The 25,566-nt window shown below is 66.6% G+C and overlaps 1 protein-coding gene across 4 annotated transcripts in view; it reads left to right on the top strand.

Annotated features, from left to right (window-relative positions):
- The window catches only part of VAV2 (vav guanine nucleotide exchange factor 2), a 102,013-nt gene that overhangs the window by 66,279 nt on the left and 10,168 nt on the right, over positions 1-25,566 (top strand). For all 4 annotated transcript variants that reach the window (XM_054727770.1, XM_054727769.1, XM_054727768.1 and 1 more), the window contains 15 exons: positions 6,913-7,015; positions 9,723-9,821; positions 10,615-10,683; positions 11,015-11,115; positions 11,320-11,419; positions 12,529-12,624; positions 13,306-13,374; positions 15,076-15,162; positions 17,991-18,076; positions 18,789-18,921; positions 21,014-21,123; positions 22,428-22,529; positions 22,868-22,956; positions 24,480-24,496; positions 25,152-25,173. In XM_054727770.1, the coding sequence (XP_054583745.1) occupies positions 6,913-7,015; positions 9,723-9,821; positions 10,615-10,683; positions 11,015-11,115; positions 11,320-11,419; positions 12,529-12,624; positions 13,306-13,374; positions 15,076-15,162; positions 17,991-18,076; positions 18,789-18,921; positions 21,014-21,123; positions 22,428-22,529; positions 22,868-22,956; positions 24,480-24,496; positions 25,152-25,173 (1,283 nt within the window). The remainder of the gene's footprint in view (positions 1-6,912; positions 7,016-9,722; positions 9,822-10,614; positions 10,684-11,014; positions 11,116-11,319; positions 11,420-12,528; positions 12,625-13,305; positions 13,375-15,075; positions 15,163-17,990; positions 18,077-18,788; positions 18,922-21,013; positions 21,124-22,427; positions 22,530-22,867; positions 22,957-24,479; positions 24,497-25,151; positions 25,174-25,566) is intronic.

The following is a 25,566-nucleotide window of genomic DNA, read 5'->3' as shown; positions in this document are numbered from 1 at the left end:
GGCCGAGCAGCCCACCTGGATGCCACTGCCCCCCCCCCCGCCCCCCCGGCCCCCGCCCCCCGCCCTGACCAGTGCCAGGAGTCAGAGCGGGTCTTAGAAATGACTGAGAGGATCACCCCACATGCGGGCCCTTAGGGGTGCGGCTGAGTGGGGAGCTGCTCACCCGCCTGCAGGGATGAGGAAACGGGGCTCAGAGAGGCTCAGCTGGAAGGTCCGCGCCCTCCTCCTGCCCCCCTCCTGCTGGCTGAGCCCCCTTCCCGGCGTTTCACCTTGGAGACGCCTCCTCACCTGCCACATCCGGGTCTGAGTGTCTCCCCCTCGGAACACCCCTCCAGCCCACCCACCCAGCCAGCACCACCGCCCACCCCCACCCGGCAGAGCCCCACCCTGCGCGGCTGTCCATGGGGTGCGCGGCGATGGGGAGGCACATGCCTGTCTTCCTTGGACTGGGAGGTTCCTGGGCTCAGACCCTGTGTCTTTGTCACGAGCACCCCGTTCAGGTCCCCTAGCAGCGGGGCGTGTGCGCGGCAACGGAAGGCCCGGGTGACAGTGCTGGGATGTCACCCCTGGAGGTCCCCTCGCCCAGCTGCCTGTGCGGTCTGCCTGCGGCGTCCCCATTTTACAGACAGGGACACTGAGGCCCAGCGAGGGGAAGCCCCGGTCCATGTCGCTCAGCTTTGACTCCATGTTGTGCGCCCACCTCCCCACCATGTGAAGCGGAAGCCCCCCAGAGCCTGGGGCGCCCCCTGTCCAGGGCGAGGGCCGCTTCTCCCAGGTCGCCGGCCTGAGGTGTCGGCCGGCCCGGGGCCGTGGCTGCGCACAGCTCAGGGACATCGTTCTGTGACGGGAAGAGCGGGCCCTAATCCAATGCGTTCCTCACGGCGCCGTTATTGCCAACATAAATCACGGGTCGCAGGGACGGGATGAATGTGAGTCCTTAACTTGCGATTTGGTCCCAGCGGCTCCAGTTTAATAAATTTTTCAAGCTCCCCCCCCCTCCTCCTTCCGCGGAGAAGCACACCCCTCGCATCCTGTCCCCGCGGGCCGGGGTGATGTTACCGATTAGGGTCGCTCACCAGGCAAACAGGAGTGCGGGGCAGACAGGAGGCTGTGCGCGTCGAGGCGGGGCTGGGGCCGTGGTCCGACCTCATCAGGGCGGCCCGGAGCGAGGGAGCCCCACTTCCCCCCACTTCCTCTGGGCAACTGGGTGCAAGGGAGCCCCCACTTCCCCCCACTTCCTCTGGGCGGCCGGGAGCAAGGAGCCCCCACTTCCCCCCACTTCCTTTTGGCGGCCGGGAGCAAGGAGCCCCCACTTCCCCCCACTTCCTCTGGGCGGCCGGGAGCAAGGAGCCCCCACTTCCCCCCACTTCCTTTTGGCGGCCGGGCGTGAGCAGCTCCAGTTTGAGCAGAACCTGCTCTTCTCTCCTTGGGCTGTTGGCCGGCGTCAGAAGTTGCCCGGACCTGACACTCCGCAGCTCGATCCCCCTCACACACGGCAGCCGCGTGCCGCGCTCCCACGCCGGGAACCTGGGGAGGGACCGACATGGCGAGCGCCGACATCGGCTTCCATTCATTCATTCATTCATTCAGTCAGTCAGTCAATCGTGTGTTCGTCCAGTTGCCACTGGAGACTAGTGCTTTCTGTGTCCCAGGAGCTGGGACCATGAAGGGGAGTGAGACCCCCTGCCCCAGGCCCCTGTGCTCCTGGCAGGGCGGGGGGCGGGGGGCTGCAAGAGGGGCGAGCGCTGGAGAGGCGTGGTCCCCATGTGGACCCTCCTCTGAGAGGCCGTTCTGCCGGGGGTGCAGCCCCCACGGCCGCCCCAGCCTAGCGGGTGGTGGAGGCCCCGCAGCCTCCGCCCGCCACGCACAGCTCCTCGGGGAAGGCCGCCGCCCGCCCACTCCCGCCACGCCTGCTCCCCAGCCACAGGCTGTCTGTGGGACAAGCCCAGGACCTGGCTCTGTCCTGTCCTGTTTGTGTGGCCTCTGGCAGTTACCCACCTTTCGTGCCTCGGTTTCCCGTGTGTGACACGCAGCGTCTGCATCTGGTTTGGGGACCGGTTGGGAGGGTCGCAGTGACACTGTGGACGGCACGGCCCAGAGACCTCACTGCAGGCACTAGGCAGGGACGGTGGCTCCCGACCCGCTTTACCCCGAACGTGGCCTTTCTTCCCGGATTGCCAACGGCCGTGGCCGTGCCGCCCGGAGAATGGCCCACGGGCCACGTGTGCGGCTGTGCGTTCTCTAGTGGCCACACCGACAGCAAAGCGCGAAGAAGGAAGAGAGCGGCACAGGAGGGGGCTGTGAGGGTGTATTTTTGTTTAACCCGGCACGCCCAACACAGCGGGCCTCGTTCCTGGACCTTAACTCGGTCCGGAGGCTGTGCGACACCGAGTCACCTGTTCCCGTTAGAAGTCGTGTAAGTGGAGTGACTCGTCCCAGGCCCTCCCGTGATCCCGCCTCCCCTCCCTGATAGGCAGGCCAGGCCTCTTGTCCTGGCTAATCTGTGAGTGAGCACGAGGAAAGCAAAAAGGACGTGAAAGGGAGACGAAAACTTAACCAACAGGAAAGGGAATGAACAGTGAGATGTGAAAATTTAACAATAATTATAAGCAGCAACAAAAGCCAAAAACAAAACGCGAAGATATTCACGCACAACATCCTGGGGTGTGAACCGCGGGAAACCGACTCCGGTGCGCGCATCCTCTCCTTCGAGAGGCGCGTGACCATCACACGGGCGTCAGCGGGAAAGGGCGGTCAGTCCGCGGTGGGCGGCGGTGGAGAAACCAGGTCCCACCGTGTCCTTAGTGCCACACGGAGCCGACGTGCTCGGCGTAACCGCGGGCACAGCTCAGCGGGACTCGCCGCGGGGAGCTCACGGCCCCGGCGGGTGGCGGCCCCGGTGGGCAGCGGGGGTCTCGGGTCAGACGTGACCCGGGAGCTCAGAAGCCCGTGCGCCTGAGCGGAGGGCGCTGGGTTAGGAGGGTGGTCTCGGGCTCCGAGCTCGCGGCCGAGGCCACTGAGTCATGTATAATTGAACAGGACGGCAGCTGGTTGGAAAAATTAACACAAAATGCTGCCACTTAAGGACGCTTCAGCAAGCAAGCGGGGAGGCCTGCTTTGAAATGGCTCTCCTGATGAATGCCTGCGTTTGCATATGGCTTCTCCCTCCCTGAGAGCCCCTCTTCTTCCTGGGGCGCTCTGAGGAAGCCTGGGGTGCTGCTCCTCCCGTCTCAGACCTGCCCGAGTCCTGGGCCGGCCCGGGGTGAGGTGCCCGAACTGGGGGAACCCCTCGCCCAGGGCTGGGAGGGAGTTTGCACCCGTGGGAGCCTGGACTGGGGCTGGGTAAATGCCAACCCAAGAAATCCAGGAGGGCTCCTCATAAGAGGTGACCACTGGGTCTTGGAGCCCAAGTAGGAGCGTCTTGCAGAGGCCTGGCTGGGACAGTGCCCCCCAGAGCAGAAGGTAGGGAGCGGGGGGAGGCGGGAGAGCGAGGCGTGGAGCACCGCCCCGGGGAAGCACACCTCCTGGGACTGACGAGAAAGCAGGATCGTCCAAGTTCCCCGGGACTCGGGGAGGACTTGCCTGCGCCCGGGATGCGGTGGAGAGCGCCTGCGTGTGCAGAGCTGCCAGGAGCCGGTCCCACTGCCTGGAGAGGCCACCGTCACGCGGGCGGGTGACGACCAAAGTGTGTCCACTCCGCCTCGGCGGTCAGATGCCCTGGGCCCAGCTGGTGGGACGGGACTGATCCGCTGCCACAGACGCCGAGACTTGTCCTCTAGCCCCGCCCCCCCCCCCCCCCCCCGCCCCGCTCGGGACGTGCGTCCGGAGATGCTGCCTTTGAACAGCAGGTGCTCGTGGGACGTCTGCCTTCCGACCAGAGAGCAGGACTGTTGGCAGCCGGAGCTCGTCACCCCAGCGAACGACACTGCTACCTTCCGGAAGCGTCTGCCTCTCCGACGTCTCGCCGCCCGTCTGTCCGTCCGTCCATCCGTCCGTCGGTCTCCCCACCTGGGCTGTGGGCTCTCCGTGCCCCTGCACCCGACAAGCTGCTGGCGGGAACTGGTCTTAGGAAGTGTGTTGAGCTAACCCAGTGGTCGGCAAACTCATTCGTCAACAGAGCCAAATATCAACAGGACAACGATTGAAATTTCTTTTAGAGCCACATTTTTTAAACTTAAACTTCTTCTAACGCCACTTCTTCAAAATAGACTTGCCCAGGCCGTGGTATTTTGTGGAAGAGCCGCAGTTTGCCGACCACGGATCTAACCCATCAAATCTGACGGCGTCTGTGTCTGACGGCTGGGTCTCACACGTCTCGTTACTCGCATACTTTCAGTGTAAAAGAGTCACTCCTTCGCCCTGTACCCCCTCCTCCCATGTACCACGGGGCGTGCAGAAGGGACTCCGGGCTCCTGTCTCATAACTTCAAATAACAGGCACGAACCTACATTCCTCGTGCTCATCGACCCGAACTGAATAGTGGTTGGGGCCCTGGCCGGTGTGGCTCCGTGGATAGAGTGTCGGCCTGCAGACTGAAGGGTCCCGGGTTCGATCCTGGTCAAGGGCACGTACCTCGGTTGCAGGCTCGAACCCCAGCTCTGGTCGGGGTGCATGGGGGAGGCAACCAATTGATGTGTCTCTCTTACATCAATGTTTCTCTGTCTCTCCCCCTCCCTTCCTCTCTCTACAAATCAATGGAAAAATTTCCTCTGATGAGGATTAACAACAACAAAATAATAATAATAATAATAATAAAATAATAATAATAGTAACAATGGCTGGGAAGGGTTTCCATGAGGAAACGGGGCTTTCCGTGTAGGAGGCATGTGCTCCGTGCCTTGTGGAGGGCTCGAGGGAGGGGCTCGCCATCCCCGGTGGGAGATGGACAGGCAGAGGGTGGACCTTCTGCAGAAGAGAGACGGAGGGGGCGGTGCCTGCGTTTTTGAGGTGCTTCCGTCCCACATTAGGGTGCCAGGACACAGCCCTCTGCCTGGGCAGGTCTCAGGGCCCTGGGGCGTGGGAAGCTGCGAGTGGAGGGGTGCACGGAGGGAATGCCATGGGCACGCGTGCTCCTGTCTCTCTTCTGAGGACAGAAGCAAGTGGGGACCTTGGCAGTGGACACGGGGGGCGGGGGGGTGACCACCCTGGAGGTATTCCCCTGTCAGTCTCGGGGTCTTGTCCCTTCCCTGAGCACACGTCGTCTCACTCTCCCCCGGAGGAGCCCTCAGGTTCTCCCCGAGTGCTCGCTGTGGATGGAACTGGAAGGCCTGCAGCCTTTTCCGGGGGGGCGGGGTACCCCCCAAGTTGTGCCGACAGCCGCACTCTCAGGCCTGAGCCGTCAGGGAAAAGGATCGGGGCTGCCTGTGAGGGACCCACAGAGCAGAGACCCCCCCCCCCCCCGTCTTCTAATCCACCTCAGCCCCGGGCTGAGCACGGAACCTCACACACGGGAAGGGGCCTCGGTTTCCCGCCGAGAAGTCAGCAGCCGGAGGCGGACCCAGCAGCCACGCCCGCCGCTGCCCACCGTCCGAGCCCCGCTCAGCGAGCCGTCTCAGCGCAAACACGGCTCTTCGCAAGAACCGCGGCCTGCGCCGCCATGAACGTCATCCTGTCCCGTGCCCACCGGAAGCCATCACACTCGCAGAGCACGGGGGAGAGGGAGCCATCGCCGGAATAGAAACGGCCCAGAGCAGCCCATCGCCGACTCCGCTGCTGTAAACGGCCAGGAACTCGGGGGAAAATGTGCCGCCTGAGTGACAGGTGGGGGCTCCGCGGAGAAACAGAAACGCAGAGAAGGGCCAGGTGGCCCCACCGGGAATCGAACCGCGACCTCCTGGTTCATGGGTCGATGCTCAACCACTGAGCCACACCGGCCGGGCCCCTCCAAGCGTCTTTCAAGCCCGCCCGAGCAGGACGCAGAGGAACGGGACTGTGTCCCCCAGACCTGGAGATCTCGGCAAGCCCCCTGCCCGGTGCACCCCACTTCCCTCTGCTCTGTGAGAGCCATGGGCGCGCGTGGGGCAGTAAGGAGGTTGCATCTTGAGCACCGAGTCCTGTGGGGGCGCTGCAGGGAGGTCCTTGCGGGGCAGGATCCTGAGCGGGTGGGACAGGGCGCGGGAATCAACTGGAATGTCCCCCAAACATGGGAGGAGAAGGGGGCTCTCGTGCGGGCGGTTTGGTGCCCCTGCACCAGTGACCTGGAGGCCCCCAAACATGGGAGGAGAAGGGGGCTCGTGCGGGCGGGTTGGTGCCCCTGCACCAGTGACCTGGAGGCCCCTTCCTGGGCCTGTTTCCCGTTCTCTTTGTTAATGTCACTTGTTTGTAAAATGTGTCGCTGCCCGGGCCCCCACCGCCCGCCGCCTCCCTCCACTGGCCCCCCCGCCGGCGTGAGCGGCCTCGCCTGCCTCTGAGGGAGCAGCCTGCCGCGTCCGTCTCTCCTCTGTCCCACGCGGCCACCATTGCGATGCCGGCCTTGTCACCAGGCCCGCTCTGCCGTGCGACAGGGGCCGGGGCAGCCGGCACCTCAGGGCCTGTCTGGACCCCAGGAACCGGCGGGCAGGGCCTCGGGAGCCGTTTCTCTGGGGCAGGGTCTGCAGGGACGGAGGCCGGGTGCTTGGCTGCAGGTGCCAGGCCTGGCCGTGGCGAGGGCTTTGGGCCGGGAGGCAGGAGCCCGGCGCGGAGCTGGGCACTGCGCTGACTGGCCTGCCAAGACTCCCGCAGGGTCCCCCCAGCCTCCGCCCGTGTCCCTGGCAGTTAGTGAGGGGCTGGGGGAGTTGGGGCTCTGTCTCGGGGGTCCTTCTGAAGGACGGCAGGCAAGGCAGGAGCGGGCTCTGTGCGCCGCCGGTTTAAACGCAGGCGCCTGGGAGGCGGGTGCCCACCTGGTGGGGCCCTCTGACCGCTCCCTCCCTGCAGCGAGCACGACGTGGGGGAGGACATCTACGACTGCGTCCCGTGCGAGGATGAGGGCGACGACATCTACGAGGACATCATCAAGGTGGAGGTGCAGCAGCCCATGGTGAGCCGCCCCCCACGCCCGTGCCCCCCCCCCCCCCTTTCTCACCCGCACGGGCTTTAGGCTGGGCAGAGCAGTCTGCCCTTTTAATATACATGTACGTTTATTGATTTTGGAGAGAAAGGGAGAGGGAGAGAGAGAGAAACATCAATGACGCGAGAATCATTGATCAGCTGCCTCCTGCACGCTCCCCACTGGGGATCTAGCCTGCAACCCGGGCCTGAACCGTGACCTCCTGGTTCATAGGTTGACGCTCAACCACTGAGCCACGCCGGCCGGGCTGATTCTGGCCCTTTCTTTAAAAATGAGCAGCCCCGGCCGGGCCCGGGCCACTGAGGGGCAGCTGGTCCCGTGTGGAGGGAGCTCCAGAGGCTGCCCCATCCTCCCCACCCCGTTCCTCCCCACCCCGTTCCTCCCCACCCCGTTCCTCCCCACCCCGGTTCCTCCCCACCCCGTTCCTCCCCACCCCGTTCCTCCCCACCCCGTTCCTCCCCATCCCGGTTCCTCGCTCTGCCCGGGCCCAGCCTGCTGCAGGCCCTCGTCCCTGCGAAGTCTCCTCAGGAGGCTGGGATGTGACACGCTGCCTGCCATGTGCCCTTACCGCCTTCCGCGATGCGTAGCCGTGGGATTCTCCTCGAAGGCTGTGCGGGGCTCAGAGTCCCTCCCGCCTGGAGCCACCAGCTCGCAGCGGGAGCCCCGCTCACACCGCACGCACCAGCTCACACCACACCACACGCATCAGCTCACACCGCACCACACGCATCAGCTCACACCACACGCATCAGCTCACACCACACGCATCAGCTCACACCACACGCACCAGCTCACACCGCACACACCAGCTCACACCACACGCACCAGCTCACACCACACGCACCAGCTCACACCACATGCACCAGCTCACACCGCACGCACCAGCTCACACCACACCACACGCACCAGCTCACACCACACCACACGCACCAGCTCACACTGCACGCACCAGCTCACACCACACCACACGCACCAGCTCACACCACACGCACCAGCTCACACCACACCACACGCACCAGCTCACACCACACGCACCAGCTCACACCACACGTGTCGGCCTCTGGCTCTCTGGGCAGCACGGGACCCGCCCTCGCCCGGTTAGCCGGCTGTGCGTGCTCTATGTGCGAGGTGTCTGTTTCCAGCCGGCGGCGGCTAACAGCCTAGGACGCCCATGGGCTGCGGTGCGGTGCGGGGTTCATGCCCACGGCTGCTGTGGGGAAGGCGGGTCCTGCGGGCCGGCCGGGCAGGTGGGGACCTGGCCACAGCCCCTCGGGCCCCCACAGGTGCTTGGCCTGCGGGGACCTGGAGAGGGCCCTCCGGAGCTCCCTCTGTCCTGGTGCCGCACCCACACAGCGGGGCCTGGGGCTGAGACGATGTCCCCCCCAATATCCTGGGGATAAGCTGGCGCCCCCTGCCCTGTTCTGCTCAGTGTCCTAACGCCCCGGGCTGGTGCTCACAGGCCGCTGCGTCCATCCGGGTGGGGGGGGCCTCCTGCCACGCCCTCTGGGACCCGCCGCCAGTTTATCTCATCTCCCGCCATTCTCTGCCACCCCCTCCACGGCTGGGCCCCCCCCGCAGTCCCCGTGGAGGTCATGGGGCGGTGACTTTCGCGAAGGAAGATAAAGCCCGAGGTCGGCAGGTGTGGCTCTCAGCCCAGACGTGGGAGACCAGCCGCGTGCTTGGTCCCGGGCTGTCCCTCCCCGCCAGCCCGGCACGGGGCACCCCTGAGGCTGTGGGCTAAGTGCCGGGCCTCCCTGACCCCCGTGCAGCGGGGCACTAACCGGGTCTCTCATCTGTTTCCATGCTCGCAGATTAGGTACATGCAGGTAAGCGCTGCCCGCACGGCTCCCCCACCTCGGCCCTGTCCCCGGAGACACTGTCGGCTGTTTTTATGCCGTTTTAGGGGGTCACTCGGCACCCCATGGAGAGTAACGATGCAGCCCCTGGCTGAGCAGGGCTGTCACCCGGCCCTGGAGTATGTGCCCCGCGCGGCCCTTGGAGCTGCGGCCCCGGCAGAGCCCAGCAGGGCCTGGCACTTCCTGGAGGAGGCGGGTGGTCAGGGCACACGGGGTCCGGACGTCACGGCACGGGTCCCAGCTCCTTCTCCCCGGGCCTTGCTCACGGCTCCGCCTGGGGGCCCGAGAGCGTGGCTGCCTCTGCAGTCACATCACCCCCTTCCCGGCCCTGTGGCCACAGTCTCTCGGTCAGCCCGCCCCCCGGCCCCGTTCCCCCCAGAGGTGGGGGCCGGCCCTGCCCCGGTGGCGAGTCCCCAGGCCCAGGGCCCCTGGTTGAGCCCCGTGGGCGCCGGGAAGGGCCAGCCTGTGAGCAATCGGTGTCTTTCTCTGAGGCACCAGCTTAGGTGGCGAACACGGGTCCTCAGGGAGCTGGTCAGAGCCCCTCCTGCGCACACAGTAGGTGCTTTAAGCAGCTCACACGTGCTGTCCATGCGGGAGGTGGCTTGTGCGGGGCTCGCCCTGGCCTGGAAGCCGCGCTTCCTCGGCACGGCCGCCGGTTCTCAGGTTCCGCGTGCCTCAGTTTCCTCATCTGCAAGAGGGGCGGGGAAGGAAGGCCTGGGCCCCTTCCGCCTCCCATCCGGCCCCACGTTGGCCAAGCCCGGCGGTGAGCGGGTGGCAGGCCTGGCGGGCGTCCCTGCTCACGCCCCGTGTCCGTCCCGTAGAAAATGGGCATGACGGAGGACGACAAGAGGACGTGCTGCCTGCTGGAGATCCAGGAGACCGAGGCCAAGTACTACCGCACGCTGGAGGACATCGAGAAGGTGGGCTCGGCCATCGCGGCGGCGCCGGCTCCGGCTCCCCGCCGCTCGGCCTTGCAGGGCAGGGGCCACTCCTGTCCGGTGCGACCGGGCGGCGTTGGGGGCCTCGGCCAGGGCGTGCCGTGTGCTTTGGGGGGTAACCATGTTTATAGGCCTCCCCTCCCCATTCGAGGCAGGTGTGCTGTCCCCGAGTCAGACAGGCCAGGGCAGCCTGTCCATGTGGGCAGTTCCTCCCGCTCCGTCCAGAGGCCGGGAGAGGCCGGGGAGGGCCCCCGGGGAGAAGGGCCGGAGAGGAGGGGCGGAGTCCTCCCCCGGCGGCGGGACGTTTGCACCTGTGAGAACCGAGGCGGCTCGGGCAGAACCACAGCCTGCCTCGCGGAGCTGCTGGGTGTGGAGAGCCGCTCCTGGCAGGTTCAGGGGCGCAGGCTGGGGACCGTGGCCCTGTCACCGTCAGAGGTGCATGAGGGTGATGCCCCCTCCCGGGCCTCAGTTTCCTCATGTCTCAAACGCTAGCCGTGCTCCGCGGTGGCTGTGGGGTTTGCGTCCAGCGCGATGCAAGTGCCCCCAGGGAGCAGGCGTGGCTCTCGGTCGGTGCTCAGGCCCCTCCACCTGCCCCGCTCAGCAGAGCCGGGCCTCCCAGACGCTCTCCAGCGAGCACTGAGCGCCGGCCGGGCCAGGCCTGGGAGCCGCCTGCAGGGAGCCCTGACCTCGGGGGGTTGTCAGAGCCCCCTGGCCGAGCTGTGGCCTGGAGGTGGCTGCCCCCCAGGCTGAGGCGGCATCGGGCTCTGTCTTCCAGAACTACATGGGCCCCCTGAGGCTGGTGCTGAGCCCGGCGGACATGGCGGCCGTCTTCATCAACCTGGAGGTGAGGCCCCGTGCGCCCGCCCGCGGGCTCTGTCCCGGGTCCCCGGCTGTGCCTGTACCCAGGTCCCGGGCTGCGCTGCATCCCTGCCCGGGGCTCGGTGGGTCCTGGCTAGGGGTGTTTTAAGGCTGGCAGATGAGAGGAGGGATTGGTTTTGGGGGACTTGGGTGTGCTCAGGCCTCCTTGGGCGCCCAGCCCCGTAGCCCTCCTGGCTGGGTTACACCCACATTATGTGGGACGCACCCCCACGCCCGGGCCTCGCCATCGAGAGCGATCAGGGACCCGTGGGCCCCTCTGGCGGGTGCCTGCTCACGTGCCGACGGCTTTCCCTCAGGACCTGATCAGGGTGCACCACAGCTTCCTGAGGGCCATCGACGTGGCCATGATGGCGGGCGGCGGCACGCTGGCCAAGGTCTTCCTGGAGTTCAAGGAGAGGTGGGTGGCGGCCCCTCCCGGCTGCGGGGCCTCGGGGACGCCTGGGCGCCTCTCTGGGTCCTCGGGGGACAGTGCAGAGCTGACCAGTGGCTTCACCGGGCGGGGTCCCCTGGCTGTGTGCCGCCCGCGGCAGGTGGCATATGTGCGCATGTGCATGTGTGTGTGCACACATGTGACTCTACATGTTCGCATGTGCATGCCCAGGCTCCTGATCTACGGGGAGTACTGCAGCCACATGGAGCACGCTCAGAACACGCTGAACCAGCTCCTCGCCAGCCGGGAGGACTTCAGGCTGAAAGTGGAGGTGACAGTGGCTCCCGGCCCGGCCCCTGGCCTGCCCCCGGCCTGCCCCGCCCCTGGCTCATCCCCCGAGGCTGCAGCTCCATGGCCTCCTGCTCACCCACATTGTGGGAAGGTGGGGACCAGGTAGTGATAGGACTTTTTCTTTTTTAAATTTTTTAATTTGTATTGATTTCAGAGAGGAAGGGAGAGGGAGAGAGAGAGAAACATCAATGATGAGAGAGAACCATGGATCGGCTGCCTCCTGCACGCCCCCACTGGGGATCGAGCCCGCAACCCGGGCCTGTGCTCTGACTGGGAATTGAACCGGGACCTCTGGTTCATAGGTCAACGCTCAACCCCTGAGCCACGCCGGCCGGGCTGATAGGACTTTTTTTGTAGGTGATTTTAGCAGGTGATTTTTCCCTCCTTTGTGGGGTGGGCAGTGAGCAGGTGGGGGTCACTGTCCCAGGCCAGAATCCAGCCGAGCCCCTTGGGGGCAGGGCAGGTAGGCCCCGAGGACCGGATCTGGCTCAGTGAGGGGCTGTGACCGACCCCTGACCCTGGCCTACGTGGACCCCAAGGGGGCCCCAGGTGACGGCTGTTTGCTGGGAGCGTGGAGACCCCCCGCTCTCCCATCCTCAGGGCCGGGCTCCTGTGGGGTTTCCCACGTGAGCTCCGCTCTGGACCCTGTCCTCGCTCCCCTCCTCGGGGTGGCCTGGCTGCTCCCCGGCTGGGTTCCCGTCAGATCCTGCTTCCGGAGTGGGCCCCGGTGCTGGGTCCCTCTGTCAGCGGTGCGGGGGCGCCCGGGGCCCAGGCAGTGAGGGAGCCCTGGTCCTGCAGGTGGTCCCCTGACGGGAGCCGGCTCCCCGAGGGTGCGGAGGCAGGCCCAGTGGGCGCCAGCCCCAGGTTCGCAGCCCTCGTGTGGCCGCTGCGGACCCGAGGCCGTGAGAGGCGGCAGCCCCACCCCTGGTTATGGGGGAGAGGGGGTTCTGGGAGCCAGGCCAGACAAGGACGGGACACCTGGGCCCCAGTTCCGGCCTCAGGTCTGCCCCCGGCCGGGGTGTGGGAGCGTCGGGGCCCAGCGTCCCCGGGCAAGGACGCCCCTCATCGCCTTGCTGCCCCGACGCCCAGGAATGCACGCAGAAGGTCCAGGACGGGAAGTTCAAGCTGCAGGACCTGCTGGTGGTGCCCATGCAGCGGGTGCTCAAGTACCACCTCCTCCTGAAGGTGAGCCCCGCGCCGGGCGGGCGGCCCGGGGAGGGCAGGACCAGCAGCCACGGGGGCGCCGAGCTTAGGCCTGGCAGCGGCAGGTGCGCGAGGAGCCGGCTCTGAGCTGGCACCGCGGGAGGCGTCACAGAGAGCGAGGGCTCGCGTGGGGGTGAGCGGAGAGAGCGGGGGGACAGGAAGCGCCCCGGCCAGGAGTGCGCGTTCCCGGGGCTGCGCCTTAGCCGCCCGGAGCCCCCCGGTGGCCACGGAGAAAGGGGAATGGGAAGTCCTCCTGGGCAGACGGACCCGGGGCGACGCTGGTTCTGGGAGGTGCCGAGGGAGGCTCTTCCGTGAACCAGCCGGTTCCCTGTGGGCTCAGCACCCAGCTTCGTGCTGTGAGCGTCCCTCCTGTTGCCCACCGGACTCGGGGACACCCCTCCTGTTACCCACCGGACTCGGGGACACCCCTCCTGTTACCCACCGGACTCGGGGACACCCCTCCTGTTACCCACCGGACTCGGGGACACCCCGCCCTTGAAGCAGTGTGTGGCCGGGTGGGGACCCACTGTCTGCTGGAGGCGGCAGCTGAGCCCGGCTGTTAGGAGGCCTCGCTCTGTGCCTGCACTCTGTACCTGGTAGGGGCAAGGGCAGAGGCCAGGACCCCCGAGGGGTGACCCAGGGTTCCCTTCCCACCCCTCCCAGGAACTTCTGAGCCATTCCACCGACCGGCCCGAGAGGCAGCAGCTGAAAGAAGCACTGGAAGCCATGCAGGTGGGTGGGTAAACTGAGGCAGGGAGCGGCCGGGCTGGCCTGGGGCTCACGAACAAGCCTGTGACCCTAGATGTAGCGTTTCCTGGGGAGCACGGAGCAGAGCAGGGCACAGGGTGGTGGGGGAGACCCACCGACGGGCCGAGGGGCGGGGCGGGGGCGCTGCAGGCTTTCCCGCCGTCCGCTGGGGCCGCCAGGTTCCCAGGCCCTGGACTCAGTTCTGGGCACCTGCCCTGTGCTGCCTGCTGCCCAGCCCTGGGACTTCTGCTTCGGACATGCCCGCCCCTGGACCCCCCCTTCCCCCCCAGCCGCACCACCTCCCCCGCCTCCCAGGCCCGTGCCAGACACTGGCAGCTACACCTCGCGAAGGGGAGCTCAGCTGGCGTCGCCCGCTGCCCCGAGACCTCCTGGGGCTCCCCCTGCCCGTCAGGCACGGGCTTCTCCGTGTGCCGGGGGGCCTCCCGGTGCTTGTGGCTCTGCGGTGTGCTTGCCACGTGCCCACGTCCCAGGCTTGCTTGGCCACGCCGGGCCCTGAGCACCCTCCAGCCTTTCCCCGCTCGGAGTGGTGGCAGGCCGGGCCCCTCCCCGCTCCCGGCTGTGTCCCAGTCTTTGCAGGGGGACGTTTCCCAGGAGGGTGGCCCCCTGGGTTCCGCTCCCCGTTGCGCAGGCTCCACGCTGAGCGCGCCTTGAACAGCCTTGTGCTCGTGGGGACTTCGCTCCACGTCCGCGTGGGCCGTGGCCTGTGCCGCGGGGCTGCCGTGGGCGCACAGCTGGCCGGCCGTCTTGCAGCGCTTCTGCCTCGGGTCTGGCCCTGCCCCGCCGCTGGGCTCCGCGGGGACGGGCAGGAGCTCTGCGGGGAGGCTGCACCGGCCCCACCGCGGCCTGGCTTGCGGCTCCCCCCACGGCAGCCTGTGCTCCTGCTGGGCGGGGGCAGCGGCGCCCTCCTGGGTTCTCCAGGGTGGGCCGGGTCCCTGGCTCTGCAGCGCTGGGTGCCCTGCCCAGTCGCTCTGCCCTCTGGATTGTGGTGGGCACTGCCCCCTGGTGGCCAGCAGGAGGCTGCATGCATGGCCAGCTGGCCACCTGGTGGGGTTCGCCCACGTGCAGCCGGGGCTCCCCGAGGCGGTGGCCTTTGGGGGTCCCCTCCCCAGAGCTAAGACACGGCTGCTCGAGTCTAGTTGGCTGTTTATCTACTCGCACCTGGGGGGTGAGGAGGCAGGAGTGGGGGTTCTTGGCCACTGATTGGAGTGTGGTTTGGGGTTGGTTCTACCTTTTCTTCCCGAGTTTCTTATCTGTCAAGTGGGGTTGGCCCTTCTCACTCCTTGCTGCTTTGAGAGCCGGCCACCTCCGGCAGATGGAAGGTGCTTTTTAAAAACGTGTATTTTTTATTGATTTCAGAGAGGAAGGGAGAGGGAGAGAGACAGAAACATCAATGGTGAGAGAAAATCATGGATCGGCTGCCTCCTGCACGCCCCTCACTGGGGATGGAGCCCACAACCTGGGCATGCGCCCTGACCGGGACTTGAACTGTGACCTCCTGGCTCACAGGTCAACGCTCAACCACTGAGCCACGCCGGCCGGAGCCACGCCGGCCGGGCTGGGGGTACTTTGAAAGTGCCCAGCTCTGGGCGGATGTGGGATGGGGCTGGGGGCTGAGCCCTGCCCAGCGTGGGCCTGCCAACCCCGCCCCACACTGCTGTTTTCAAGGACTTGGCCATGTACATAAATGAAGTGAAACGGGACAAAGAGACCCTGAAGAAAATCAGCGAGTTTCAGAGTTCCATAGAGAACTTGGTAAGTGTGGCCGACTCCAAAGGATGGAGACTTTTCTTTTAAATGTACTCTGAGTGGCCCGATTATTATGATCTCTGAATGCATAAAATATATATATTTTAGAGGCCTGGTGCATGAATTCGTGCATGGGTGGGGTCCGGCCAGCCTAGCCAGGGGAAGGGGACATGGGTGGTTGGCCGGCCTGCCTGCTGGTCGAACTCCTGATCGAGGGGACAATTTGCATATTAGCCTTTTATTATACAGGATATACACTGAGTGGCCAGATTTATGTGTTCAGAGATCATAATAATCTGGCCACTCAGTGTATTTTTATTGATTTCAGAGAGGAAGGGAGAGAGGGAGGGAGAGAGAGAGAGGGAGGGAGGGAGAAACATAGATGTGAGAGAGAATCATGGATCGGCTGCCTCCTGCACGCCGCCCACCCTGGGGATCAAGCCCACAACCGGGCCTGTGCCCTGAGGGGAATCGAACCGGTGACCTTGTGGTGCATGGGACAACACTCAGCTAACTGAGCCACACCGGCCAGGGCCAGAGGGTGAAGATGGATCATGTCCGTGTCCTGCGTGTGTTTTTTAAACGCCTTTCCCGATCTCCGTATTGAACAAGCGGAAGTGAGAACACACTTGTCCGGCCGGGTCCTGGGAGCTGGTGCGGCCCTGACATTCTGCCAGCCAGCCAGCCCGGCGCCCGGCACCCAGGGCTCACAGGTGGCCTGCTGCCCAGGGGAGGCCCGCGGGAGACGGCACCAGCCCCCCTCCCCTCCCCTCTGGCCTGGTCGGTCCTAGAGGTGGTGGTTCCCAGGGCGCCTGCGGCTCCTGTTTCCTGGACCCTGCCCCCCTCGCCTCCACTGGCCCCTGGGGGACAACGGACCGTGTGTCCACGCTGCCGGGAGCTGCCCTCAGGGTCCTCCCTCCCCTGGGCGTCAGGCGGGCACCTCACGGGACCCTCTCAGCGTCACCCTTGGGTGCTGGGTGGCCTCTGTGACCAGGAGCTGGGCCAGCGGAAGCGGGCACTCCCTGCTGTCCCAGCCGACGTCTCGCCGACCTGCCAGTGCGTCCCCAGAGTTCCCCCACTTCTGCTCTGTCGACCGTGGGGAGCGTCCTTTGTTGGGGGGTCTGTCCTGTGCATCGCACCTTGCCCACTGGATGCCCGTAGCACCCCCACCCTTGGGGGCCAGTGACGTCTCCGGGTGCCCCCGGGCACAGGACTGGCCCTGGCTCAGCCCCGGCCTGCGTGACGCTCTCACTCTCGTCCCTGAACTTGGCCGGTCCCGCCGAGTCTGTGGAAGTCGGATCCACACAGAAGCTTTGGGCAAAGGAAGCTCCCGGGTGCCCAGGCCACACCTGGTGCCGTTGCCCGTTCCTCACCCCCGGGGCCGAGAGCCCGAGGAGGACCCCTCTGCGCACGCGCCCAGGGACGCTCGTACGTGTCGCCGGGTGAAGAGACGCTCCCACGCAGCGCTGGGACACAGCTCGTGTCTCCTTCCTCTGAGAACAAACTCGGAGCCCGGGGCAGAGGGTGGGGGCAGGGCCCGGACTGGGGGCGGTGCCTTCAGCGCCTGGCGGAGCGAGGCCGTCCGGCTCCCCGTCAGCAGCGTGTCCTCGATGCCCGGTGATGCACCGGCGTCACTTTTACATGAAAAGAGACGATTTTCGTTTGTTACTTAAACACTTTTGTTTAGCCCAGTGATGGGCAGCCTTTTGAGCTTGGTGTGTCAAACTTCGCCAAAAAACTGAGCATAACTCGGGGAGTGTGTCACTTTGAGGAAAAAACATTATTTCGCAAATGTGTCATTCTCAGGAGCAGCAAATGTTTCATCCTCGGCATGCGGCTGCCTCAGCGGCCGCGTGTCATCAGAAATGGCTACGCGTGTCAGTGCTGACACGCGTGTCATAGGTTCGCCATCACTGGTTTAGCGTGTGAGAAATACTTGTTCCTGAAAACTACGACCCGGCCCGGGGGCGAGCAGGTGTGGGGCTCTGGGCCAGGCCCCGCGCAGCCGCTCTTTCTCCGGGAACCCGCCCCCGGGCGCGGCACGCTCGTCCTGCACGTTAGAGGCGAGACGTGGAGGCTCCGAGGGAGTCGCTGTGCAGGGTGCTCAGCCTCCCTCCGAGACATCGAGCCGCTGTGCCCTGGCAGCTTCTGGAAAGTTCCGAGAGCTCGGAAGAAGATGCTGAGACCCGTCCATTGGAGCACCACGCGGACACGGCCTCCTCAAGGTTGGGGAGGCCAAGGAGGGCTTCCCGGAGGAGGCGTATCTGTGGGTCAGCATTGGTGCCGGAGCCAGGCAGAGGGCAGGGCGCAGCCTTCCCGTCTGCGCGGGCCACCAGGACCGTGCCCAGAGCAGAGCAGCCGCGATACGGCCTCACGGAAAACGGGACGGAATCTCCGCAGAGCAGGGGGTCTGGCGGGACGCCTGTCCCGTGGCCGCACACCGTGCTCCGGGCAGGACCGGCACCCGCCCGCCCTCCGTCTGCCAAACGCTCTTCGTTCCCTTGAACGTGGTTTTCGGGCGTCTGGCCTTTCCTACCGGGTCCGTGCGCTGGGCACGCCACAGCGGCCGGGGAGGTCGCCCCCCGTGAAGGGCTCTGCTCCTGGGGGTGCAGGCAGTCCCTGGGCGGGGCACCGGAGCCTGCAGGCCTGTTTGGCACCCGCCGCCCCTTGTTCCAAGCACCAGCCAGGACCCACCGGGCTCTCGCGCTGGGTTCCCGCCTCCGTGGGGTCGGCCCCTGGGGCTGGTGCACACCGACCGCCCTTCCTCCGGGCAGGGGCGGGACGGGGCCTGCCCGGCACGAGCTGGCGGCTCACAGCCCTCCCCGTCTTCCTAGCAAGTAAAGCTGGAGGAATTTGGGCGGCCCAAGATCGACGGGGAGCTGAAGGTGCGGTCCATCGTCAACCACACCAAGCAGGACAGGTGAGCGGCGACGGCGTCCCGGGCGGCGGCACCAGCGCAGCCAGGCACCCGCCCCCACGGGGTGGACACGGCTTTTCTGCCGGAGCGCGCTGCCTGCCCGCTCGGCTTTGTGTGGCTCCGTTTTAATTGCTTCCTGCCTTCTCGGGAGAGCGTTGGTGAGCCGTCAGCCAGCGGCCACGTCAGCCAGCGGCCGCCACGCCCATGGGGCTGCCCTGCCCGGCGGCGCTGGGCTGGGCTGGGCTGGGCTGGGGGGCAGCCAGAGGCCTTGGCCGGCGAGCTCCCAGGCTCCGAGCAGCCAGCCAGCCAGAGTGGCCACGTGAGCCCTTTGCCAGATGACTGAGGGAGTGCCCAGGCGGGCGACAGGGACGGCGCTGGCCGAGCTGGCCCGGCAGCTGTTCAGCCCTCCATGCACTCCGACTTGTGCGAGGCCTGGGCCGAGGCTGGGGTCGCAGCACACGTGGGTTCGGCTCCCTCGGGGCTCCCAGTCTAGCTAGTGGGAGATGGAGCTTGGGGATGGAGGAGTCCATCTGCTCCTTGGGCCATGGGTGAGGTCAAGGCGGACTTCCTGGAGGAGTCGTACCTGAGCAGCGGAGACCTGGCCGAGGGTCAGCGTTCGCGGGTGAGCCAGGCGGAGGGCAGGGCTTGGGCTCCATCCCACGGCCCGGGAGCCCGGGGCGCGGGCCATGTTGACGCCCGCCGCGCCCGCGGCCAGGTACCTGTTCCTGTTCGACAAGGTGGTCATCGTCTGCAAGAGGCGGGGCTACAGCTACGAGCTGAAGGAGATCATCGAGCTGCTGTTCCACAAGATGACCGACGACCCCATGAACAACAAGGACGTCAAGAAGGTGGGTCCCGTCCTGGGGGACGGTGGGGCAGCGGGGCGCACAGGCAGGGAGCCGGGCGATGCCCCGCTGAGGGGTGTCGCGGAGCGGCCTCGGGAAAGGGTGGGCTGCAGGGGGACAGGGCTTCCTGTCAATCATCCTCTGTCACGGTGACTCCTGCCGAAGGCGCCCCTCCCGCCGGGCCCAGCCCATCCCTGGCTTTCGTCTCTGAATCGTTCCGGGAGTGGGCGTGGCCAGGATCTCAGTGCCCAAGTGAGGGGAGGAGCAGAGGGACCCAGCCAAGTGCTCGGTGGGAGTCAGCCTTAGACCTTGGCCCCGGCTCCAGTCCACATTGGCCCTGCAGGAAGCAGTCCTTCCTGCCCCTGCCCGCCCCTGCCGAGGAGGGCCCTGGGTGGGCTCGGGGTCAGCTGTCAGACTGCTGTGCAGTCAGTGGGCCATGGCTGCTGGGGGTGGAGAGCCATGGCACCTGGGGGTGGGGCCACGGCTATTGGGGGTGGGGAGCCATGGCTATTGGGGGTGGGGCCACGGCTGCTGGGGGTGGGGCCATGGCTGCTGGGGGTGGGGCCATGGCTGTGGGGGTGGGGCCATGGCTATTGGGGGTGGGGCCATGGCTGCTGGGGGTGGGGCCATGGCTGTGGGGGTGGGGCCATGGCTATTGGGGGTGGGGCCATGGCTGCTGGGGGTGGGGCCATGGCTGCTGGGGGTGGGGCCATGGCTGCTGGATGGGGCTGCCCTGCTCTCCGTTCAGTCCTGCTCCTGCAGAGGCCTCTGTGCCAGAGCTTGGGCCCTCACTCGCAGCCCTGAGCGGGGTGAGGGGCCAGGATCCAATGTGCTAAAGACCCAGGTCCTGGACTTCAGAGTTTACAGTGTAGAGAGAGGGTGCCGCCTGGAAGAGCTGGTGGGGGGCCCGCCTAACCCTGAGGTCCAAAACAAGCTGCTGGGCCCCGAGGTGGTGAGCTGCGGCCACGCCCCAGGCTCCAGGCTGAGACGCTCCCCAGGTCCCAGCCCCTGACCCTTCCCCTGTGGGAAGGCCCGGCTGCCCCCCCGCCCCCAGGGCTCTCAGTGGTCAGTGTCCTGGGCTGCGAGTCCGTCATGACCTCGCCCTTTTCCTCTCCTCTCCGCACGCTGCCTAGTCTCATGGGAAAATGGTAAGCACCTGGCGCCCCTCACGCCTCCCTCACCTCGGCCGACGCGGCCCCTCCCTCCTGAGCCGGGAGTGGGGCCCGGGGCCCGGGGCCGGGGAGAGGCGGGCTCACGGCTTTCTTCCTCCTTCGAGTTTCTTACGACGACGACGTGTGTGCGGGACGAAGGGTTTGCCTCTTACAGAGGGTTCCAGCGAGGTCCCCCGCCCTGCCTGGCCCCCCGCCAGCTCCGTTCCCTGGAGGTTAAGGCCATGGCTGGTCAGGGGTGTGTCTAGTGTCCCTCTGTCACCCTCTGTCTTTTCTCCCCTCCCCCTCCTCCCCCTCTTCCTCTCTGCGCCCCCCCCCCCCCCTCCATCATCTCTAACACAGGGGCTCGGGGTTTCCAAACTCCTTCCTGGGGCGCCAGCCTGGGCCCCGAGGGGGTGGGCAGCGGTGTGGGGCTTTGGCGTGGGCTCCCAGACCGTGGCCTTTCCCTCCCTGTTCCTTTCGGTTGATTTGCTTCAGAGCAGGGCGTTCCTTTAGCGCCACATTTAGGAAGTGAGAGTGGGTGGGCCGCTGTGGTGCGATGGGAGGCCCGGGGCCAGTTCCTGAACACGGGCTCCCCGGGGACCCCGCTCCGTCTTCAGGGACCCGGATGCACCAGTGGAGTTCAGCTGAGGGCGCACCGTCGGGGGGTTGGGAGGGGTTCCCAGGAAATCCTGAGAGGGCTGTGCACATGCCCCTATGCACACGTGTGCAGGCACAGACATGAGTGCACTGTATACATGCACCTGCACACAGACATATGCACATACACACACATGAGTGTACTATACACATGCACACACAGACACAAACATGCATGCGAGTGCACTGTACCCATGCACATGCATACATACATGTGCACATGCGGGCATAGACATGCATAGGCGTGCACTGCACACATGCATACACACATGTACTCCCCCCCGCAGTGGTCCTATGGCTTCTACCTGATCCACCTGCAAGGCAAGCAGGGCTTCCAGTTCTTCTGCAAAACAGAGGACACGAAGCGGAAGTGGATGGAGCAGTTTGAGATGGCCATGTGAGTCCAGGGGGCAGTGTGGGGGGGCTCAGGAGCCCCGGGGGGGGACTCTGTCCAGTGGATGGAGCAGTTGGGGATGGACACGGGAGTCCAGGGGGCAGCGTGGGGGGGCTCAGGAGCCCCGGGGGGGGGGGCTCTGTCCAGGACTCTGTCAGGCGAGGGTGAGGGCAGATGCCCAGAGACCGAGACGAACTTGGTCACCCCCAGCCCCACGCTGGTGGCATCCCAGCTGGCCCAGGTGGGCCCCGCTGCCCGAGGCGGAGCCCTGCACGCTGTCTGGCAGGGCATTGCGTGGCCAGCAAGGGTCGCGATGCCAGATGGACCCCTGGTGACACTTCCTCGGGGCCCCAGGCTGGGACTGCCACCTCTTGTGGCAGCCAGAGAACAGTCCGTGAAACCCAGGAGGAGCCCATTCTGTCCAGCGGAGACGGGGACCAGTGGGTCACTGGGGACCCAGGCACGTTGGACCGAGGCCAGGGAGGCAGGTCCTGTGCCCTCAGACTCCGCGGTCGGACGGGCAGGTGCGCCCGCTCCGGGCTTTCTCCTCCTGGTGAACCGGCGGTGAAAGGAAGCCGTTAGGGGTTTGTTAGGGGGGTCGAGGGGGGACACGCCCAGGACACGTCAGAACAAATGACCGCCCGGCCGGCCGGCCGGCATGGCTCAGGGGTTGAGCATTGACCTGTGAATTAGGAGATGAGGGTTCGATTCCCGGTCGGGGCCCAGGCCCGGGTTGCAGGCTCCATCCCCAGTGCGGGGCGTGCAGGAGGCAGCCGATCCATGGTTCTCTCATCGTTGATGTCTCTCTCTCTCCCTCTCCCTTCCTTCTGAAATTAAAAATATTTTTTTAAAAAGGAAAAGGTCGATGATACCTCCCTCCACCTCTGCCCCGGCTCCCAGGTGGCAGTTTATCCCGAACCCTCTGAGGAGCACTCCAATCCCACCTGCTGGCTCTGTCTAAGCCCCGGCCTCGTGCCGGCTGACGGGGGATGTGCTCTGGGTGAATTAGACACGGCGCACGCCCCCCGAATGCTCGGGTGCCTGCTGTGAGCTCCAGCTCACTGCTACCCTGAGTTTCTCATCGCTAACTCGCCCCCAGTGGCGGCCTGAAGGGCCCCTCCGCTCAGTCTTGACCAGTGCCCGCGCCTGCCCCCCCAAACCCTGTCAGGGTGTAGCCATGACCTGCACCCAGGCCTCTCCTGCCCGAGCAGCACCCCCGTCTAGCCGGGGTGTCGGGCAGACCGGGCTCCGTCCCGGCCCAGCCCGGCTGCGTGGGGCTCAGGGACCTGCCGCCTCCCTCCCACCAGGTCGAACATCAAGCCCGACAAGGCCAACGCCAACCACCACAGCTTCCAGATGTACACGTTCGACAAGACCACCAGCTGCAAGGCCTGCAGGATGTTCCTCCGGTGAGGGGCCCCCCCCCGCCCCCGCCCCGAGGGGCCCCGAACCCACCGCCTCCGACCACCTCCCCCGCCCCGGGCTGGGCCCGTCAGCTCAGATCCGGCCGGGAGGGGCGGGGAGGCCTGTCCCTGTGGGTGCCCAGGGCCCGCTGTGTGGGACGGCAGAGCGAGGCGGCTGTCCTTGGGGAGAGCGGGACGGGGTCTCGGAGGCCCGGGGCTGGGCGGCTGGACGCTCTGGGGGCCAGCGGGGCGGGCCTGGTGCTCTTGGGCCCTCCCTGCCTGCGGCTGCCGGGTGCGGGGACCGGCAGTGCCTCACCCCCCCCTCCCCCCCCCCCCCGGCACAGGGGCACCTTCTACCAGGGCTACCTGTGCACCAAGTGTGGGGTCGGGGCGCACAAGGAGTGTCTGGAGGTGACGCCGCCCTGCAAGATCAGTGAGTACCGCGCCCGCCCGCCCGCCCGCGCTGCCCGCTGGGAGCTGGCCCTCGGCCACCCCTGACACCCGCCGAGGGTCCCGCGGCTCGCAGCCACCTTCGCCACCCTCCTGCGCGGGCTGCGTGAGCACGCTCTCCTTCCCTCGGGGTCCCCCGCCGGGACAGCTGAGGAAACCGAGGCTCGGAGGGGAGGACACCTGCCCGGGGCCAGGGGCCGGCTCCGTGCCCCTCCTCCCTCCTGCCTGCGCCTGGAGGGCTTCTCTCTGCCTCTCCCGTGTCCCCGCCTCATCCCAGCGGGGGCTTGGGGGTCCCCCCAAAATGGACACAGAACCTCTGGGCAAGTGCGTGGAGGCTCTGGTCTCAGAGAAACCCCTGCGCCCGCTTCTGCGCCGAGCGCCTGGCCCTCCGGCTGCAGCCGTGCTGTAGGGGTTCATGTCCACACATACATGCACACTCACGCACATATGCACACATGCACACATGCACACACGCACACGCACGCACACTCACCAAGAGCAGACTTAGTGTCCCATTTACTGCTGAGCCTGGCCCAGTGCCTGAGCGGGGAGGCGGGTCCGACAGCCCAGGCCCTGAGCCCCGGCCCAGGCCCCTCCCGGCAGGAAGACGCCACCTTGCCCTCCTGCGCGGCTTGGCCCACCAGCACTGCCCTCTGGTGGCCACGTGTCCCTCGCGCTGGGTGACTGGCTTTTGGGGGAAGCGTTTTTGTTGTTCTTTTGATCCTAAAAGTAACACTTGTCAAAAATTTGAAGGGGAAAAAAAAAAGAGAGAGAAAAAATGAAATAAAGGAGAAAATAAATGTCCCCCGTGAACTGGTGAAGAAATGACCGGAGGCTATTCGGTCCCGGGTCCGAGCCGCCCTGTCTGGCCCTCCTCCCTGTCCGGGCGCCGGGCCCGGCCTCAGCAGCAACGGGACTGGCAGAGCCCCTGTTCCCGGCCGTGGCGTCTGGGTGGCCGCAGCCGGGCGCCGCTCTGTCTCCTGGAGGAGCTGCCCTGAGGGTGGGCGGGGGTTGGACATCAGTGCCCGGGGGGTTGGGGGGGCTGGGCCCCCACACGCTGCGGGGAGCGGGCTGGCCTCCGCAGGTCCCTGCCCCTCGGCTCTGCTCCCGAATGAAGCCTCGGCCCTTATCCCCACGGGGCCCAGGCTCCCGCCCTGCCGTCGAGGCTCTAAACCTTCCGGAACCATCTCGGGCACGCCGCCCAGACCAGTACGTTCCAGAGGACTGGTCTTTCTGATGTTACATGCTGTTTCCGGGGAAAACGGGGAAACGTAGGAAGAACAAAGGAGCGGACCCCGCCGCTGGCCCGGCCGCCCGCCCTCCTGCTGGGAACGCGCTCACCCCGGGCCCGGCCGCTTTCGCCGTTCCCGTTGCATCTGTAGTTGGGGTCTCACCAGACGGGCCGTTCCCCACTTTGGAGAGCCGTGGTCAGACACACCTCGCCTGCTGCGGCGAGCGCCGGCCCGTGCCGGGGGCTCGCCCTGAGGCCTGGTGCTTCCTTTTCAGGTTCGCCTGCTGACCTGGTGAGTCCGCCGCGCTCTGCTGCCCGCAGCCCGCCCTGTGTGCCGCCGGGCCCGGGGCCAGCTCTCGGCACTCCCGGCCGCGCCGGCGAGCACAGCCACTGCGGTCGTGAGGGCCCTGGAGGCCGCTGCCCCGCCGGCCGCCGCCCTTCCCACCTGCCCGGCTGGCTCGTGGCCACGGGGCCCGGCTCTGGCACCGGCACTGCCCGCCTGCCCCTTGGCTCACAGCCCTCTGTTCAGCTGGCCTGGGTGTCCCTGAGGTCACTATGGGGTGTGGACGTCGGGGCCTGCCCAGCTGTGGGGTCCAGTCAGGTTAACCAGCACTGACGCGAGCTTACCAGCCCTGCGTGGGGGAAGGACGCCCGGATTGTCCCGGGCTCAGACCGGGAGGCTCCAGGCCGGGGTGGTCAGGGCAGGCTCCCTGGAGGAGGTGGGAGCTAGTGGTAAGGATGGGCGAGGGAGGGGCGGGTGTCCCAGGGCTGTAGAGGGGCACAAAGGGGAAGGCAGTAGAAATAGTGGGGGGCTGCCACACGGGAGCAGGATCTAGGACGCGTCCCGGTCCCGCCCCCTCCCTGCCTTGACCCTTCTCTCTGGGGGCGGGGTGTGTCGGACTGTGGGCAGCCTCCTTCAGCCCTGTCGTCTGTCCTTGCCCTCACAGGACGCCTCTGGAGCGGGACCAGGTGAGTGCGGGCTTGGGCCTCTCGGCTGCCGTCCTTGTCAGCGGTCACCCTGGGCCCCGAGCTGAGCCGACGGGAGCACGGCTGCTTTCCCGTGTTCTGTCTCCTCTTCCCACCACACGTACACGCCACACACATGCTACACACACGCACACACACCCCCTGCACTGCATCACAGGAACGTGGCTGGATCACGAGAAACCGAAGCCAGAGGCCACGCCCCTGCCGCTGGGACCCAGCGCCGGGACCGGACCTGGCAGACAGGCCCACGCGGGGCGGCCGGGCCAGAGCAGGGCCTGACTAGGCCCGGCCTGCACGGTTTAGGGGGCTCAGCCAGGACCCCCGTCAGCCCCAGAGCCGCCTGGGCCAGTGAGCGGGGTGGCCGTGGCGCGTCCC

This window comes from Eptesicus fuscus, chromosome 15, assembly GCF_027574615.1.
Source record: "Eptesicus fuscus isolate TK198812 chromosome 15, DD_ASM_mEF_20220401, whole genome shotgun sequence".
In the NCBI taxonomy this organism is placed as follows: domain Eukaryota; kingdom Metazoa; phylum Chordata; class Mammalia; order Chiroptera; family Vespertilionidae; genus Eptesicus; species Eptesicus fuscus.
Note: the sequence above shows the minus strand (reverse complement) of the source record. Positions and strands in the feature narration are given on the sequence as shown.